At 45.5% G+C, this 20,757-nt stretch overlaps 1 protein-coding gene across 1 annotated transcript in view; it reads left to right on the forward strand.

The window, feature by feature from the left end:
• The window catches only part of LOC308335328 (transmembrane protease serine 9-like), a gene marked incomplete at both ends in the record, with an annotated part of 44,474 nt that overhangs the window by 5,090 nt on the left and 18,627 nt on the right, over nt 1-20,757 (forward strand). The window contains 8 exons of the mRNA XM_080792346.1: nt 820-959; nt 1,498-1,741; nt 2,227-2,284; nt 10,320-10,603; nt 13,010-13,149; nt 13,681-13,924; nt 18,038-18,113; nt 19,185-19,456. Of these exons, the coding sequence (XP_080648472.1) occupies nt 820-959; nt 1,498-1,741; nt 2,227-2,284; nt 10,320-10,603; nt 13,010-13,149; nt 13,681-13,924; nt 18,038-18,113; nt 19,185-19,456 (1,458 nt within the window). The remainder of the gene's footprint in view (nt 1-819; nt 960-1,497; nt 1,742-2,226; nt 2,285-10,319; nt 10,604-13,009; nt 13,150-13,680; nt 13,925-18,037; nt 18,114-19,184; nt 19,457-20,757) is intronic.

Raw genomic sequence — 20,757 nt, forward strand, 5'->3', positions numbered from 1 at the left:
GCACCTCAAAGGCCCTTAAAACAAGGCTCCAGACATCCCAAAACAAACTGGTCAGGCTCCTACTTGGCCTCACCCCCCGAACCCACCTCACCCCTGCCCACTTTGACAGGCTGGAATGGCTTAGGGTCGATGACAGAGTACAGCATCTTGCTGGGTCTGTTCCACAAGATTCAATACACCACCAAGATACCAATGTACCTGTCTAAATACTTCCTTAATGTTAACCAAGTCCACACCCACAACACCAGAGGGAGTGCAACAAACTATGTGCAACCCAGATTCGGCACAAACAAGGGACTAAATTATTTTAGCTCCTATGCCACCAAAATGTAGTTACTAGTTACTTTGTGGACTTGACTGAAATGGGACATTCTGTACAATGATTACTTTTAATTTTGGTACTTTACGGTACATTTTGATGCCAATACTTTTGTACTTTTGCTCAAGTACATTTTGAATTCTGAATTACTCTTACTTGTAACAGACTAAGGCCTGACTCACACGTGCACAACATATTGATGTATGCTTGTTGTATGAGACTTATTGACTGATGCAAGCTCACAATGCATTTCCAATGGGAGTCACATGGTTTGACACAACATTTGTGTTGTATGAGAGGGTGGGGGGCCGTCGAAACACAGCCGAAAGCCGTACAACACAAATGTTGTGTCAAACCATGTGACTTCCATTGGAAATACATTGGGGCAAGATGTATCACACCCTTTGTATACATCTAGCATGCATCAATGTTGTATGCTAGATCGAAAGGTGTGAGTCGGCCTAAGACAAATGAGTCCCTTTTCCTCTCTTCCAATATAGTTCCACTGGCCTCTCCCCAGAACCTTCAGGAAGTCGGTGTGCCGGTCGTGGGGAACCAGCAGTGTACATGCAGCTACCATGGCCTCACAGACAACATGCTTTGTGCTGGCCTCAATGAAGGAGGAAAGGACTCCTGTCAGGTGACAGATCATACCTTTTCTCTGTCCATCATATCCTTCTATCCAGTGTTGTAGTGCTACTTTTAGAAGTGGGGGGACGTGGCACCCCATTGTATTTGCAAAGATGTTTCATTTAATCATAACGCCCCATAAGACACGTGCGCACACAAATGCACGCGCATTTGCGTGCACAACACACGCAGACACTCACTATAAATATAAAACATGCAGACAGACGTCTATACTATAGCCTGTTTAGAAACCGGGTTTACCATGCTTAATCGTATCCATAAAAGTAAATAAAAGTCAAAAAACATATCTTTGCCCTAAAATAATTTTAGGCGTGAGAGAAGTGGGGGGTACGTACGATGTTTTATTTAATTTTTTTGTGAAAAGTCATGATGAAATATTATATTACCTCAAGTTGCCATGTATTTGGTGTATATGTGTTTAGTGATGGTATGACAAAAAGGATGTTTAGTGTTCTCGGGCAGGGGTTCTCAACGTTTTTTGCCGGGGACTAATTATAAACGATATCATGAATCTCTCATTTCCTCAGGGAGACTCTGGCGGGCCGATGGTGAGCCGCATGATGAGCAACAGCACGCCACCCCGCTGGGTCCAGTCCGGGGTGGTGAGCTTCGGCCAGGGCTGCGCCCTGCCCAACATCCCGGGAGTCTACGCCCGCGTGTCGCGCTACCAGGACTGGATCAGCATGCACGTCACCTCTGACCCGCCAGGCTTCGTTAGGTTCATGTCCGACGGCATGGACACCGACGTGGGCTTCCAGTGTCCTGGCCAGGGTAGAACTGAGCACTGGGCATGGGACATTATTTTATATACATGTTTATCTTTTATTAGCTTCCTAAATTCCTAATCTTGTCAGTGCTTTTGAATTGCATTGAGGATTTTCTTTTCATCTTAAAATATATTTCCATTTCCCCAACACCAGGCAGTGGGAAGAAAAATGATTCAAGCTGTAGAAAACTACATTAAGTAGTCAAATATGTATTTATAACTAGCTACTTATCTTTTCAAAAGCTGTTATAAAATATTGCTCTTACCCTATCATTACATTAAAGACACATTAGCTTAACCACATGGGCTGGAAACTGCAGTTTTCCCCCTCAATTTAATTACTACTGGAAATTATGTATAATTATGTCATTTTGTTCAAATCTACTTCATTACTTCATCTACTTTCAAGCTCCATGTGGAGGGAATGTGACAGGATCTTCTGGGTTAATTCTTTCTCCAAACTACCCCCATCCCTACCCGAACAACAAAGATTGTGACTGGCTCATTGCTGTCCACTCTGACTATGTCATCTCATTAGCTTTCATCAGGTAAGTAACTTTTTTTGTTATGTGCTTTATCTTTGTCTGGATGGCAAAGCAAATCGCCTGTCATGACTCACTGCTATAGCACTGTGGTGCATGCTATGCAAAAAATATATAATAATATCCTATTAGTCTATGGTATTGGTTACTCACCAAAATTATTAGGTTTTTACTAGTTTACACTTTATTACTTGAGTAATATTATATATTTTTGCCTTTTACTCCCTGTTCTCCCCAATTTTAGTAGTAAAGTAATACATAGTTTTAGTCAATACATTTCTCCCCACACACATTGAGTCACTGCTGTATCCTTCGTCCGGCTCCTCCCAACACTCCCTGCTCACAGGTACAGGTAAAGGTACAGCCCCAGTACGGAGTACGGTGACAAATATCATCCTCCCAGCCTGGCTTCCCTCAAAGCCAGATGCACCGCAGTTGATTCAAAGCCCTAGACTCTGCGGTGGTGGGCAGGCACTTTACCACTGCGCCACCCGAGCGCCCCTTTATTACTTTATATACAATCTTGGAATCCATCTGCAAAAAAGTAAAATATAAAATAATATTTTTATTATTATTATTATTATTAGTTTAGTTTGTACTTTACAAGGATATTGTATAGTAATGCATGGGTTGCACATTCTGGAGTCTCACCAACATTTCACTGCTCTCAGGCATACGTGACAAATATTGTAGTCTCAAGCATACTGTACATGACAAATACTGTACTCTTTGAATCTTACAATCTAAACCTCTTGCGCAATCTGAGAAGACTGAGCACAATAACTTGTTTGTTCATTTTGTTTTGTTTACCACAGCTTTAGCCTTGAGCCCCACTATGACTTCCTGTCCATCTACGATGGGCCGGACAAGAACAGTCATCTAATTGGTAGCTTTCATGGCAGCAGACTCCCAGAGAATATTGAGAGCACTTCCAACTTTATGCACTTGGCGTTCCATAGTGATCACTCAGTGAGCTACCCTGGCTTTCACTTGGTATACAAAGGTAGTTGTGGGGTCTGTCTCTCAAGTGGGATTCTGCCGTGCATTATAATGCAAAAGATTATGTGTATGGATGACTGAAAATCGGTTCTGATGTTGCAGTGGGATTTAGTTGGATGTGTGTTTTATATGTATGCGAGAATTTGCAATTGGAAGGATGTTACGCAACTAATGTCTCTGATGTCGATGCCAACTGTGAGAACAGCCGCTGATTCACTGGTCATTTTCATTTAGTTTCACAAACGACAAAGTGTAATACTTTTTAATACGACAGTTTCAAATGGGTGCTCAATTTGAACCTGACTTACTTACAATACTGCCAAATTGCGGCAGTATTGAGTTCACAAGTTCCCTCCTCCTGCCGCCATATTAATCTGTGCTGTGTACTGAGACTTCTTTACTAATGTCTTTCTTTGCTGTGAATTTCAGACTCTGCACAACAACCGTGGTCTGCGTCTGGTAAGCATCCAGGTTTATCTGCACCGTTTGTCTTTAATTTCAGGCTGTTACTCACAACAGGCATCAAAATATGTGTCTGGCAAGCATCCAGGATTAGCAGCACTGTTTAAGTTCATTCAATTTCTCACTTTAAGGTATCTAAAATAACTGCTTATTTTTCTAAAGAGCTCAGAGTCTGCTCATCATCTCTTGTCAGGCAAGCATTTCAATATTTCCATATATTAGTTTATCGCATGACAGTGTTGTGCAAAAGAAGAACGCGTCACAAAGGGCATTTTTTTCTGGAAAGTAACCAGGGGTCATCGATTTGCCCGTACCACCCACCCTCTCCCGACCCCTAGCGCACCTCGGACCAAATGTGTCTGTGGCAAAGACTTGTCGGGGCATATTTTAGATTTTCTTTTTTGCACACATTATATTTTCTGAGGTGGGTGGGTCTTTCAGTACCTCCATGATGCTCAGTGACATCATAGAACGAAGGTTTGTTTCCCTGCCCACATCCCTGTTTTTTATTTTCTACAGGCAGGTGTTCAGGTGAATTTCACCCGTGTTTAGCCCCTGTTTCTCTCTCTCATTTCATGTACCAGGAATGGGTGGATAAAAGGTTCCCAGCTTCATTATTATTATTTTTCACTGACTTTGCTCCCCTATGATATACAGTAGGGCCCCCCATAATATCTACTTTGCGTGTGTTTTTAACATTGGGTAAAATATACCTGAGTTTAGTGATGGTGTGACAAAAAGGATGTTTAGCGTTCTAGGGTTAATACGGACCACGATGGAAACAAGTCCCCAGGACTTTATGTGCGTAAATAATTTATAAGACGAAAAATAAAACAAATAGTGTTGTCTCCTGACTTTCTTTTCTTCTTTCTAATGATTTGATCGTCCCAAAATATTGTGTTCATTGTCATGATTCGTCACGATCCGAATTGGCTTTGTCCGCGGCGTAACCGTCTTTAAATAAATTATATTAAAAGTGCCGATGGGAGAATGCATGGGGCTTCCACTTCCTGGGCCACTCGCTTTTCTGAAAGGGGGCTGGGACTGCGGCGCTCTATAGGCAACAGCCAACTAGGCACAGCCAACTGGGATTAGGGTGTGGGCGAAGACACCCAATCAGGAAGGAGGGGCAGGTCCGAACATGGACCTGTCAATCTCACAGCCAAGTCTGCATTCAATCATTCACTGCCAGCCATCAGCCTTTCTCACTCTCCAACATACTCCATTCAGCTCCATTCAATACCTTACATGAAACACAGAAAGAAACAAATTATAATACAAGCCATCCACAGAAGACCAACATTTCCATACTATAAATATTATTCACAGCTCAACTAATTATCATCATTCACTAGGAAAGACCAAGCATCAGACATAGGAACCCTTTAAGATGGTTTATTGAATGAAGGAGTAGGGTACTTGTGGTCACAAATGCAGAGGCTTGAAGTATGCATGCGGGGTATGGTCGTCTATGGTGCGCCGCATGCGCAGCATGGAGTGCGCAGCATAAACGGCCATGTCATGGAATACATGGTGAAGCAGCATGGTCGTCTATAGATGCGCCGCATGCGCAGCATGGAAGCGCATCATAAACGGCCAAGGCTTAAAATACATGGTGGAGCCTGCATGGTCTCCCATGGACGCGTCGCATGCGAAGCACGGGACGCGAGGGATGGCCAGGCATGGAATACATGGTGAAGCAGCATGGTCGTCTATAGATGCGCCGCATGCGCAGCATGGAAGCGCATCGTAAACGGCCAAGGCTTAAATACATGGTGGAGCCAGCGTGGTCGCCCATGGACGCGTCGCATGCGAAGCACGGGACGCGAGGCATGGACGGCCAGGGCATGGAATACGTGGTGAAGCAGCATGGTCGTCTATGGATGCGCCGCATGCGCAGCATGGAGTGTGCATCATAAACGGCCAAGGCTTAGAATACATGGTGGGACCAGAGGTTCGAGGGGGCGGACCCAGATACTTTGGCTTAGGGGTCGAGGCGTGAGCCTGAGTGGTATAGTAGAACCCCAAAAGTATCTTAACAGAATTTACGAGACCCTGGAACGGTGGGTGTCGTGGAGATCAGGCGCGTTGGAGCAGACGTGCTGTGATGAGCCTGGGAAGGCCGTCGGGCCGAGGGTCTGGGTTGTGTGGTCGGGAACTCCTTTGTTGGAGCTGCGGACGCAGCTCCAGTTCTGGAGGAGTAGCCGAAGGAGTGTTCCGGGGAGTGTCCTGATCGGCGGGGACCATGCGGAGTAGGAATGGAATCAGGAGCGGGTGGCGACTGAACCACTGTTGTTACGAACCCGATGCCGTGCGTGCTGGGCGTGTCGGGTGAGTGGGTGGTTAGAAGGGTTGAGGAAGGTGTTGGAGATGGGAAGCCCAAAAGAACAAGACGGTAGAACTGGGCTTAGCGCGTGGCATTGGTGGGGGGGCCTGAATAGCCGGTGCAGAGGATGTAGCTGTTGAGGGTTAAGGTGTGGGGGGTTGGTGTTGGGGAGATAGGCGTTTTGCTTGAGTGTCAGTGCAGTTGGGGCGGGAGTGGGAGCTGCCACAGAAGGTGCAGATGTGAAGTAATTTGCGTGAAGACAGATCACAGCCTCCGTCATTGAAGTTATTGCAGATAATTTTGCTGCCGACAAAGACGAGCGGGCGGCCACGCCTGTCTTTCGCCTTGGAGGAGGCGGGGAAAACCTTGCTGGAGGTGGTGGCGCTCAGGAGGGGGGGGGGATGTAGCTGGATTGGTGCTCGGCGTGGGGGCGGGGTACTGGAGCTCGGAAGGTGCATTGGGTGGTGGGATGGATGGGGCAGCTGCAAAGACTGCATGCTTCTGAAGTTTTGCCGGCGAATATCCTGCAGTAGAGCTCTAGCTCGAGGGAGCCCCAGTAGGTTGTGGTATTAAATTGTTGTAATCTGGAGGCGGCCCTGGTGGAGAATTGGCGGTGATATTCATAGAATAAGCTTCCCCCGAAACGTGTGCAGAGGTCCATGCAGAGGTAAAGGTGGTCATCTAGTTCTTGGCGGCGGGAAGGGAAGGAGGTGCATATGATGTCCCGGAAAATGGAGAAGGCAAGGACGAACTCAGTGGGTGTGAGGACGGAGGAAGTGGATGGGGTGAGGTCACGGAGTGTGATGGAGACTCCTCCGAGGTCTACTGACCGGTGTTGGGCTGTGCTAGCGGAGGGGCGTATGAGTGATGAGAGGTCAATGTCCATACCTTGAAGAATCTGCGACCGGAGGTGTGATGGGACCATGGGGGCGTTGAGGGCGATGGCTGATGGCGGGATGGGTGCTGGCGTGGCTGTGAAGAGGGAGAAGGCAGGGGGGGGGCGGTTGGGGAACACTGGGTGGGGGGGAAGAGAAGACACGTTGTTGTGTGGGGCGCTGGGTGCTGCTGGGGGAAAACCTAGGGGAGGTGGAGCTTGGAAATAGTACGGGGAGGGGAAGGAGGTGGGGTGGGGGGGGGGTAGAGGTGGGGTGCTGCGGCCTGCTGGAAATGGGGGGGAGGAACAGGTTGGGCATGGGGGAAAGACCCGGGTGGATGATGTAATGGGGAGATGTGTGGAGGCTGGAAAACACTAGCAGTGTGGGGGGTAGGGAGAGCTGAGGTGGCTGGAGCTCTTTCAGAGGGGGGGTGGGGGGGGGAGAGGGTGGACGTCTGGGGAAAAAGGCTGCCTCTGAATGTCACTGTGGCAGCCTTCCTCTTACTGTGGCGTGGCAGAGCGGCCTGCCGCGTTACGACGCCACCTCTCGGCTGAACGGGCGCCTGCTGGGCTTCTCCTGGTCCGGGAGGACGACGCATGACGTCACTGCGGTGCGACGGACCCGCGATGGCTGGCGAGGCTGGTGTTGTTGTTGTTGTGGTGCTGTCGGAATGTTGTGCGATGCGGGTGGTCGTGAGGAGGTTGAAAAGGATGGGTTTCCTGGCGGTCCTGCTGAACGGGATGCCTCTCGAGGTGAGCGCCCGTTGGAGACCGACGACAGTCCAATCCGATATTAACGTGGCAGAATTGGAGCCGCGCGAGGAGGTGACGGCACGGTTCTGCTGCATTGCTGGAGAGGTGAGTGCATCCTCGCGGAACTCCCGGGGTGTCCTGTTAAGGGACGCGGCGAGACGAGGAGGTGCTTTGACAGCTGCTGACCTGGAGCCCTGCTGGTCTGGTGGCGTGTCGGGCACTGCGTTAGCGTCCTGGTGGGTCGGCATGCCGAGGAAGAGGTCCTCGTCCTCCTCGGCGTGGATGTGGAGCAACCTGTTAAGGTCGGGCGCTCCTTGATCTGACGTGCTGAGAGAGTTTTGCTGTTTGTGCTAGGCTATAGTAGCTAGAGAAAAATGCGCGATTATTCTCTTGTAACGTTAGGGTGTGCGTGTTTACAAGAAACTGGCACAAGGCATTTTTGACACTTGAGTTTAAGTACCCACAGTTATGGGCGAGGTAGGAGTGGCCAGGTTAGTTGGAGGTGGGTGAGTGGTTTGCATGGTTGGCAAGGGTGGAGTTTGGTTGGCAAGGGTGGAGATGGCAGGCAGGTGGGTTGTCTTCTGCTTGGCCAAACCTCCCGAACCTTAGTTGTTCCAACCAGAGGCGGAAAGTTCTTATAACGGCAGGGGGTTCAAGCAGCCACGCCCCCTCCCCCCCAGCGGTGGAAAAAAAACGAGTTTTGTTTTTTCGAACAAAAGCCACCTTATTAGCATTTGAATGCGGCATGCGCCGCGGCCCAACACCTATCTTGTGTAACCCCTCGTAAAGGTATGTGACTACGTGCATGACAACATGACCACTGGGGAGGGAAAGTTTCAGTGGACAGTCAGTGGGTGCATAATTTACTGCAGTGCATATAGATATATTTTGCCAAAATGCAGTGGGTTCAGTCGGGCCTTTGCCAAAATGCCAGGGGGTTCAATCGCGCCTCTGAACCCACGGAGTTTCCGCCACTGGTTCCAACTCCATTAATTAACCATCACAACATCAATAACAAATACTCAGAAGGACCATGGTCCGTAACACAAGTATATAGTATTTATTTATGCAGCAATGTACTTTCAAATAGAATATGTTAGACTCGTACAACAATCTTATATGACTAAACTTGCAATACTTGCTGTGCTCTGTTTTATCAAGTGTAGAGGAGGATTTAAGTGGTATTGAATTGGTACCGAATTTGCAGCTCAACAAACGCTAATTAATCCTAGTATGTGATGGAGGACAATTTCACCATACATTTAAATCTTCTCGCGGTATGATAATTGTGAGCGATTACATCGCGATAAACAATAACGATTATGGTCCCATCCCAAACTAGTAGAAGTGATAATAATCATCATCTTCAGTACACATGATGAGTGTGTTGTTTTGTTAAGTGTGCGGCCAGGCTCCCATGAACCAGAAGATCGTCGGAGGGCAGACCGCGCCGCCTGGCAGCTGGCCATGGCAGGTCAGCATACAGACTTCCTATCATTTCTGCGGAGGTTCCCTCATCAACAGTGAATGGGTGCTGTCCGCTGCCCACTGCTTCCAAAAGTGAGACATCATTTAATTAATTGAAATGATTAATAACAAATCCTTGTTTTTTGCACGTCATTAAAGTAGAAAGGTCAATTTTTTTTGAAAATTGCTGATTTACAAGCTCACAAGGCATTGCGATGTGACGTGTTATCAAAATATTTTAGTTAAATTAATCGCAAATTTATAGAATAATCCCTAAGAAAAAAAATTGATAGTTGAATCCCTAGTCCACATAACTATCAGTGTTCATATAAGGGTTGTGTGCGTTTTGCATGTGCGTGTGTGAAATCATCATCATACCAGGAAGTGGCAAAGAAACTACTTTCTGGCCTCGACAGCCCATACATCCAAACAGAAAAGTAATATAGACCAATTAATTGTTTACAAACATTGGGACTGGGCGCACGGGTGACTGTTTCATGTAATCAATTCCCAACAGATCTCCGAACCTGTTGTTTTGGGGAGCGCTGGTTTCAGTCCATTCAACCTCCTCTTGTGAGTTAATTGGCTAGTGAGGTGCACCCTAGGAGACATTTATACTTCAAAGCCCAACAGTATTGCACACAGAGAACAGCTGATATACAAGCTCACATCGCATATGCGACTGTTGTGAGCGTAGAGGTCTGCGTGCGCGACACCATTGCGGAACGAAGCATACATTATACTTGATGGGCTGCAGGTGCGCGTGCAGCCGTGCACAAATAGGCTCTGCTGCCGTTCCTCCCGTTCTTATGACAGCGACTGGAGGTGTGGTTTTGAGGACAACTGTTTTGAATTGCTATTATTGTTCAAACACAACAGAAACCAGGGATTATATATTTCAAGGGCGAGAGATCACAATAAAAATCCAGTTAGTGCCGTTAGAACTTTTCCATTGCATCTTATGAGAGGTGGTGTTCTTCTGCTGCCGTGATGCGCGCGCATGCTGTTGCTTATCAGTGTGACGTCGTCTGTTAAGGCGTCTATAGTAATATCTACGCCTATAATAAACTCAATTTACCACTCAATTTACCACTCACTTTATGTATGTGCATACCTCAGGTAATTCATTGTTACCCCCTCCTCCACACACTCTCTTGCAGCCCTGATCCCAATAACAACTATATCATCTTCTTGGGCCGCCAGTCCCAAGAATTGATGAACCCCAATGAGGTGAACCGCACGGTGGTGCAGATCATCAACCATCCTCAGTACGACCAGATGTCGAATGACAACGACATGGCTCTGCTGAGGCTCTCCCACCCCGTCACCTTCACGCCGTACATCCGCCCGGTCTGTCTGGCGGCGACGAACAGCACCTTCTACAGTGGAACTATGAGCTGGGTGACTGGCTGGGGGACGGTAGTGGTGGTGAGTAATAAGGCGGGTGCATGCAAGTGTTTGGTCCAACGCACTAACAGTCCGACAGGCATTAGTCCCAAACACATTAGTCCGACAGACACCCTACCCAAAACCCGAAACCTAATCCTAACCTCACAGGAAAGTCATGGGTGAGTTTTAACCGGCAGCTCCATGTCAGGACTCGGGAGCCACGGGTGAGTCTTAACCAGCAAAGCATAATATGCATACGAACATAAAAACCCAACGAAACAAGCTAAGAAATATTGTTACTGCCATGACCAAATCAGATAAAATAAACTTTATCAATGATAAAGCTGAGGAAAACGAAGACAATCCTCGGGAGCTATGGAAGCTACTCAACAACCAACTAGGCTGCGGTCAGAAACTGAAAACCAGGTTTTCAAACATAAACATCAAATCGAACGACACTCTCATCACTGACAAGCTTGATGTGGCCTACTTGAACGTCTTCTTTACAAACATAGCAACAACGCTGGTTAACAAACTGCTCTCCCACTCTGGGCTCTTTGGTGTAGAGCACATTAAAACCTTCTACAGAAACCTAGGTGTTTGTAAAGACGATTTTAAACAACTGATGAGACTCGGCCATCTCTATAGCTCCAATCATCACCCACATAGTAAACCTCTCCATCAAACAGGGACAGGTCCCCCAAGATTTCAATCTGGCCAAAGTAACCCCCTTGCACAAGAAAGGGAGTAAATTAGACTACCGCCCTATTTCTATTCTAAGCTCCATCTCGAAGTGAAAGAATAGTCTATGAACAGGTTGAAAAGTATCTAGCCACAAATAAATTAATGTACGAGTTTCAATCTGGCTTCAGAATATCTCACTCCACTGACACATGCCTCCTCTATTTGAGCGACCACATCAAACACGAGGTGGATGCTGGCAAATACTGCGGCATTGTCCTGCTGGACCTCCAAACGGCTTTTGCCACAGTGAACCACTCCATACTGGTTAACAAACTAAAAGCAATTGGTTTATATAGCACATCAGTGAGCTGGATGCAATCCTACCTGGAGGGGAGAGAACAGATGGTGGAGGTGAACGGAACACTGCCCCCCCCCTCCCAGTGAGCTGTGGTATTCCACAAGGAAGCATACAGCCTTTACTGTTCCTAATATATGTAAACGACATGACATCAGCTTGTGACTGCAACTTGTTTCTGTTCGCAGATGACTCAGCACTGCTAGTCTCGGACAGGAACTAAACTGCAGGTTGAAAAGGCCCTCGGCTCTGAACTCGGTAGAATCTGCACCTGGCTCGCTGATAAACTATCTTTACACCTGGGAAAAACTGAATCCATTCTCTTTGGATCAAATAGTAATCTCAGCAAGGCAGATGGCTTCTTGGTTACAGTGGGTGACAATATTATCACACGAAAAGATGAAATGACTTACCTAGGTTCCATCCTGGAGGCTAATCTTTCCAGTGATAAAATGGCCACCGCAACGTAATCAAAAAAGTCAACCAAAGAACAAGATTATTTTACAGGATCTCCTCACTGGTCAACAAAAACACCTTGAAGGCCCTAACAGGAGCCCTCGTACAAGGGCTCTTTGACTATGCATGCACCTCTTGGTACCACAGCACCTCAAAGGCCCTTAAAACAAGGCTCCAGACATCCCAAAACAAACTGGTCAGGCTCCTACTTGGCCTCACCCCCCGAACCCACCTCACCCCTGCCCACTTTGACAGGCTGGAATGGCTTAGGGTCGATGACAGAGCACAGCATCTTGCTGGGTCTGTTCCACAAGATTCAATACACCACCAAGATACCAATGTACCTGTCTAAATACTTCCTTAATGTTAACCAAGTCCACACCCACAACACCAGAGGGAGTGCAACAAACTATGTGCAACCCAGATTCGACACAAACAAGGGACTAAATTATTTTAGCTCCTATGCCACCAAAATTTAGTTACTAGTTACTTTGTGGACTTGACTGAAATGGGACATTCTGTACAATGATTACTTTTAATTTTGGTACTTTACGGTACATTTTGATGCCAATACTTTTGTACTTTTGCTCAAGTACATTTTGAATTCTGAATTACTCTTACTTGTAACAGACTAAGGCCTGACTCACACGTGCACAACAGATTGATGTATGCTTGTTGTATGAGACTTATTGACTGATGCAAGCTCACAATGCATTTCCAATGGGAGTCACATGGTTTGACACAACATTTGTGTTGTATGAGGGGGTGGGGGGCAGTCAAAACACAGCCGAAAGCCGTACAACACAAATGTTGTGTCAAACCATGTGACTTCCATTGGAAATGCATTGGGGCAAGATGTATCACACCCTTTGTATACATCTAGCATGCATCAATGTTGTATGCTAGATCGAAAGGTGTGAGTCGGGCCTAAGACAAATGAGTCCCTTTTCCTCTCTTCCAATATAGTTCCACTGGCCTCTCCCCAGAACCTTCAGGAAGTCGATGTGCCGGTCGTGGGGAACCAGCAGTGTACATGCAGCTACCATGGCCTCACAGACAACATGCTTTGTGCAGGCCTCAATGAAGGAGGAAAGGACTCCTGTCAGGTGACAGATCATACCTTTTCTCTGTCCATCATATCCTTCTATCCAGTGTTGTAGTGCTACTTTTAGAAGTGGGGGGACGTGGCACCCCATTGTATCTGCAAAGATGTTTCATTTAATCATAACGCCCCATAAGACACGTGCGCACACAAATGCACGCGCATTTGCGTGCACAACACACGCAGACACTCACTATAAATATAAACATGCAGACAGATGTCTATATCCTGTTTAGAAACCGGGTTTACCATGCTTAATCGTATCCATAAAAGTAAATAAAAGTCAAAAAACATATCTTTGCCCTAAAATAATTTTAGGCGTGAGAGAAGTGGGGGGTACGTATGATGTTTTATTTATTTTTTTTGTGAAAAGTCATGATGAAATATTATATTACTTCAAGTTGCCATGTATTTGGTGTATATGTGTTTAGTGATGGTATGAGAAAAAGGATGTTTAGTGTTCTCGGCAGGGGTTCTCAACGTTTTTTGCCGGGGACTTATTATAAACGATATCATGAATCTCTCATTTCCTCAGGGAGACTCTGGCGGGCCGATGGTGAGCCGCATGATGAGCAACAGCACGCCACCCCGCTGGGTCCAGTCCGGGGTGGTGAGCTTCGGCCAGGGCTGCGCCCTGCCCAACATCCCGGGAGTCTACGCCCGCGTGTCGCGCTACCAGGACTGGATCAGCATGCACGTCACCTCTGACCCGCCAGGCTTCGTTAGGTTCATGTCCGACGGCATGGACACCGACGTGGGTTTCCAGTGTCCTGGAAGCTGTTAGTTAATTCATTTAACAATTATCAATGTAATTAATTCTGGCCAGGGAAGAACTGAGCACTGGGCATGGGACATTATTTTATATACATGTTTATCTTTTATTAGCTTCCTAAATTCCTAATCTTGTCAGTGCTTTTGAATTGCATTGAGGATTTTCTTTTCATATTAAAATATATTTCCATTTCCCCAACACCAGGCAGTGGGAAGAAAATTGATTCAAGCTGTAGAAAACTACATTAAGTAGTCAAATATGTATTTATAACTAGCTACTTATCTTTTCAAAAGCTGTTATAAAATATTGCTCTTACCCTATCATTACATTAGAAGACACATTAGCTTAACCACATGGGCTGGAAACTGCAGTTTACCCCTCAATAATTACTACTGGAAATTATGTATAATTATGTCATTTTGTTCAAATCTACTTCATTACTTCATCTACTTTCAAGCTCCATGTGGAGGGAATGTGACAGGATCTTCTGGGTTAATTCTTTCTCCAAACTACCCCCATCCCTACCCGCACAACAAAGATTGTGACTGGCTCATTGCTGTCCACTCTGACTATGTCATCTCATTAGCTTTCATCAGGTAAGTAACTTTTTTTGTTATGTTCTTTATCTTTGTCTGGATGGCAAAGCAAATCGCCTGTCATGACTCACTGCTATAGCACTGTGGTGCGCATGCTATGCAAAAAATATATAATAATATCCTATTAGTCTATGGTATTGGTTACTCACCAAAATTATTAGGTTTTTACTAGTTTACACTTTATTACTTGAGTAATATTATATATTTTTGCCTTTTACTCCCTGTTCTCCCCAATTTTAGTAGTAAAGTAATACATAGTTTTAGTCAATACATTTCTCCCCACACACATTGAGTCACTGCTGTATCCTTCGTCCGGCTCCTCCCAACACTCCCTGCTCACAGGTACAGGTAAAGGTACAGCCCCAGTACGGAGTACGGTGACAAATATCATCCTCCCAGCCTGGCTTCCCTCAAAGCCAGATGCACCGCAGTTGATTCAAAGCCCTAGACTCTGCGGTGGTGGGCAGGCACTTTACCACTGCGCCACCCGAGCGCCCCTTTATTACTTTATATACAATCTTGGAATCCATCTGCAAAAAAGTTAAATTAAAAATGACTCTGCCTCCTTATTATTTTTATTATTATTATTATTATTATTATTATTATTATTATTATTATTATTATTATTATTATTAGTTTAGTTTGTACTTTACAAGGATATTGTATAGTAATGCATGGGTTGCACATTCTGGAGTCTCACCAACATTTCACTGCTCTCAGGCATACGTGACAAATATTGTAGTCTCAAGCATACTGTACATGACAAATAATGTACTCTTTGAATCTTACAATCTAAACCTCTTGCGCAATCTGAGAAGACTGAGCACAATAACTTGTTTGTTCATTTTGTTTTGTTTACCACAGCTTTAGCCTAGAGCCCCGCTATGACTTCCTGTCCATCTACGATGGGCCAGACAAGAACAGTCATCTAATTGGTAGCTTTCATGGCAGCAGACTCCCAGAGAAGATTGAGAGCACTTCCAACTTTATGCACTTGGCGTTCCATAGTGATCACTCAGTGAGCTACCCTGGCTTTCACTTGGTATACAAAGGTAGTTGTGGGGTCTGTCTCTCAAGTGGGATTCTGCCGTGCATTATAATGCAAAAGATTATGTGTATGGATGACTGAAAATCGGTTCTGATGTTGCAGTGGGATTTAGTTGGATGTGTGTGTATGTATGTTTGCAATTGGAAGGATGTTACGCAACTAATGTCTCTGATGTCGATGCCAACTGCGAGAAGAGCCGCTGATTCACTGGTCATTTTCATTTAGTTTCACAAACGACCAAAGTGTAATACTTTTTAATACGACAGTTTTGTCAAATGGGTGCTCAATTTGAACCTGACTTACTTACAATACTGCCAAACTTCACAAGTTCCCTCCTCCTGCCTGCATCTGGGATCTCTCAAGCAGAAACGATGAACCGGAAGCAGTGGGACAACAATCTGATATCTCCACAATAATTTTGAGTTGTAGTCTTGTTAGGTTGTGTTTACATTTGTGCTGTGGCACAGCTTCATTATGTCATCAGTCTCACGTTGATCCCGCCTCTAGTGGCCGCAGTACATCATCTCTGCTCGAGAGACACCAGACTAGGGTTCCCCAATAGGCGGCCCGCGGGCCGAGCGCCCCCTTGTGGCCCCTGGAGGAATAAACAAAACAAAAACCTTGACCTCGGACTCGGCCCCCAGCCTGGTACCGTAGTCATGAACGCAGCATGACATAATTGTATGCTGCACGGAAATGCTCCATATTAATCTGTGCTGTGTACTGATGAGACTTCTTTACTAATGTCTTTCTTTGCTATGAATTTCAGACTCTGCACAACAACCGTGGTCTGCGTCTGGTAAGCATCCAGGTTTATCTGCACCGTTTGTCTTTAATTTCAGGCTGTTACTCACAACAGGCATCAAAATATGTGTCTGGCAAGCATCCAGGATTAGCAGCACTGTTTAAGCTCATTAAATTTCTCACTTTTAAGGCATCTAAAATAACTGCTTATTTTTCTAAAGAGCTCAGAGTATGCTCATCATCTCTTGTCAGGCAAGCATCTCCATATTTCCATATATTAGTTTATCGCATGACAGTGTTGTGCAAAAGAAGAACGCGTCACAAAGGGCATTGTTTTCTGGAAAGTAACCAGGGGTCATCGATTTGCCCGTACCACCCACCCTCTCCCGACCCCTAGCGCACCTCGGACCAAATGTGTCCGTGGCAAAGACTTGTCGGGGCATATTTTAGATTTTCTTTTTTGCACACATTATATTTTCTGAGGTGGGTGGGTCTTTCAGTACCTCCATGATGCTCAGTGACATCATAGAACGTAGGTTTGTTTCCCTGCCCACATCCCTGTTTTTTATTTTCTACAGGCAGGTGTTCAGGTGAATTTCACCCATGTTTCTCTCTCTCATTTCATGTTCCAGGAATGGGTGGATAAAAGGTTCCCAGCTTCATTATTATTATTTTTCACTGACTTTGCTCCCCTATGATATACAGTAGGGCCCCCCCATAATATCTACTTTGCTTGTGTGTGGGTTTTTTTTTAACATTGGGTAAAATATACCTGAGTTTAGTGAAGGTACCGTGTGACAAAAAGGATGTTTAGCGTTCTAGGGTTAATACGGACCACGATGGAAACAAGTCCCCAGGACTTTTTGTGTGTTATCGTTTTAGCCCTTGGGGCCCTATTTTTGTCAGTGCTTTACCCCGTGTCCCTAAACTTCGTCTTTTTTTCTTTTTTTGAAAAACATTGAAAAATTGTTCAACTAGTTATTGTCACAGTCCCCTGTAGCTTGGCCTACCAGGGTCTGTGCTTCCTACTCTACCTGTCTCCACAAGGCCTGCAGGTTGGGGAATTGGGTGCCAATCAGTACATTGGGAGCACCTGCCAGTATCCCCAGTGTGCTGGGAGATATATATATATATAATAGCAGATTGACAAAGCTGCACAATGCATAAAATCTCTTTTTGCTACTTTTACACGCCGCAAAGTCTAACGTAGGGATGAATCGATGAAAGATCATGAGATGTGTTTCTGCTTGACAGTAATGATATGCACGCATGGTAAGATACAAGAAAGATATCAAGTATATAGTATTTATTTATGCAGCAATGTACTTTCAAATAGAATATGTTAGACTCTTACTACAATCTTATATGACTAACTTGCAATACTTGCTGTGCTCTGTTTTATCAAGTGTAGAGGAGGATTTAAGTGGTATTGAATTGGTACCGAATTTGCAGCTCAACAAACGCTAATTAATCCTAGTATGTGATGGAGGACAATTTCACCATACATTTAAATCTTCTCTCGGTATGATTATTGTGAGCGATTTAACCGCGATAAACAATAACGATTATGGTCCCATCCCAAACTAGTAGAAGTGATAATAATCGTCATCTTCAGTACACATGATGAGTGTGTTGTTTTGTTAAGTGTGCGGCCAGGCTCCCATGAACCAGAAGATCGTCGGAGGGCAGACCGCGCCGCCTGGCAGCTGGCCATGGCAGGTCAGCATACAGTCTTCCTACGGTCATTTCTGCGGAGGTTCCCTCATCAACAGTGAATGGGTGCTGTCCGCTGCCCACTGCTTCCCAAAGTGAGACATCATTTAATTAATTGAAATGATTAATAATAAATCCTTGTTTTTTGCACGTCATTAAAGTAGAAAGGTCACATTTTTGAAAATTGCTGATTTACAAGCTCACGAGGCATTGCGATGTGACGTGTTATCAAAATATTTTAGTTAAATTAATCGCACATTTATAGAATAATCCCTAAGAAAAAAAATCGATAGTTGAATCCCTAGTCCACATAACTATCAGTGTTCATATAAGGGTTGTGTGCGTTTTGCATGTGCGTGTGTGAAATCATCATCATACCAGGAAGTGGCAAAAAAACGACTTTCTGGCCTCGACAGCCCATACATCCAAACAGAAAAGTAATATAGACCAATTCATTGTTTACAAACATTCGGACTGGGCGCACGGGTGACTGTTTCATGTAATCAATTCCCAACAGATCTCCGAACCTGTTGTTTTGGGGAGTGCTGATTTCAGTCCATTCAACCTCCTCTTGTGAGTTAATTGGCTAGTGAGGTGCACCCTAGGAGACATTTATACTTCAAAGCCCAACAGTATTGCACACAGAGAACAGCTGATATACAAGCTCACATTGCATCGCAGATGCGACTGTTGTGAGCGTAAGAGGTCTGCGTGCGCGACACCATTGCGGAACGAAGCATACATTATACTTGATGGGCTGCAGGTGCGCGTGCAGCCGTGCACAAATAGGCTCTGCTGCCGTTCCTCCCGTTCTTATGACAGCGACTGGAGGTGTGGTTTTTAGGACAACTGTTTTGAATTGCTATTATTGTTCAAACACAACAGAAACCAGGGATTATATATTTCAAGGGCGAGAGATCACAATAAAAATCCAGTTAGTGCCGTTAGAACTTTTCCATTGCATCTTATGAGAGGTGGTGTTCTTCTGCTGCCGTGATGCGTGTGCATGCTGTTGCTTATCAGTGTGACGTCGTCTGTTAAGGCGTCTATAGTAATATCTACGCCTATAATAAACTCAATTTACCACTCAATTTACCACTCACTTTATGTATGTGCATACCTCAGGTAATTCATTGTTACCCCCTCCTCCACACACTCTCTTGCAGCCCTGATCCCAATAACAACTATATCATCTTCTTGGGCCGCCAGTCCCAAGAATTGATGAACCCCAATGAGGTGAACCGCACGGTGGTGCAGATCATCAACCATCCTCAGTACGACCAGATGTCGAATGACAACGACATGGCTCTGCTGAGGCTCTCCCACCCCGTCACCTTCACGCCGTACATCCGCCCGGTCTGTCTGGCGGCGACGAACAGCACCTTCTACAGTGGAACTATGAGCTGGGTGACTGGCTGGGGGACGGAAGGTAGTGGTGGTGAGTAATAATGCGGGTGCATGCATGTGTTTGGTCCAACGCACTAACAGTCCGACAGGCATTAGTCCCAAACACATTAGTCCGACAGACACCCTACCCAAAACCAGAAACCTAATCCTAACCTTACAGGAAAGTCATGGGTGAGTTTTAACCGGCAGCTCCATGTCAGGACTCGGGAGCCACGGGTGAGTCTTAACCAGCAAAGCATAATATGCATACAACATAAAAACCCAACGAAACAAGCTAAGAAATATTGTTACTGCCATGACCAAATCAGCTCTAATAAACTTTATCAATGATAAAGCTGAGGAAAACGAAGACAATCCGATCGGGAGCTCTGGAAGCTACTCAACAACCAACTAGGCTGTGGTCAGAAACTGAAAACCAGGTTTTAAAACATAAACATCAAATCGAACGACACTCTCATCACTGACAAGCTTGATGTGGCCAACTACTTGAACATCTTCTTTACAAACATAGCAACAACGCTGGTTAACAAACTGCCCTCCCACTCTGGGCTCTTTGGTGTCTATAGAGCACATTAAAACCTTCTACAGAAACCTAGGTGTTTGTAAAGACGTTTTTAAACAACTGATGAGACTCGGCCATCTCTATAGCTCCAATCATCACCCACATAGTAAACCTCTCCATCAAACAGGGACAGGTCCCCCAAGATTTCAATCTGGCCAAAGTAACCCCCTTGCACAAGAAAGGGAGTAAATTAGACTACCGCCCTATTTCTATTCTAAGCTCCATCTCGAAGTGATGGAAAAAATAGTCTATGAACAGGTTGAAAAGTATCTAGCCACAAATAAATGAATGTACGAGTTCCAATCTGGCTTCAGAATATCTCACTCCACTGACACATGCCTCCTCTATTTGAGCGACCACATCAAACACGAGGTGGATGCTGGCAAATATTGCGGCATTGTCCTGCTGGACCTCCAAAAGGCTTTTGCCACAGTGAACCACTCCATACTGGTTAACAAACTAAAAGCAATTGGTTTTGAGCTGGATGCAATCCTACCTGGAGGGGAGAGAACAGATGGTGGAGGTGAACGGAACACTGCCCCCCCTCCCAGTGAGCTGTGGTGTTCCACAAGGAAGCATACAGCCTTTACTGTTCCTAATATATGTAAACGACATGACATCAGCTGTGTGACTGCAACTTGTTTCTGTTCGCAGATGACTCAGCACTGCTAGTCTCGGACAGGAACTAAACTGCAGGTTGAAAAGGCCCTCGGCTCTGAACTCGATAGAATCTGCACCTGGCTCGCTGATAAACTATCTTTACACCTGGG

The sequence above is a fragment of the Protomyctophum bolini genome (genome assembly GCF_963924005.1).
Source record: "Protomyctophum bolini genome assembly, chromosome: 20".
Lineage (NCBI taxonomy): Eukaryota > Metazoa > Chordata > Actinopteri > Myctophiformes > Myctophidae > Protomyctophum > Protomyctophum bolini.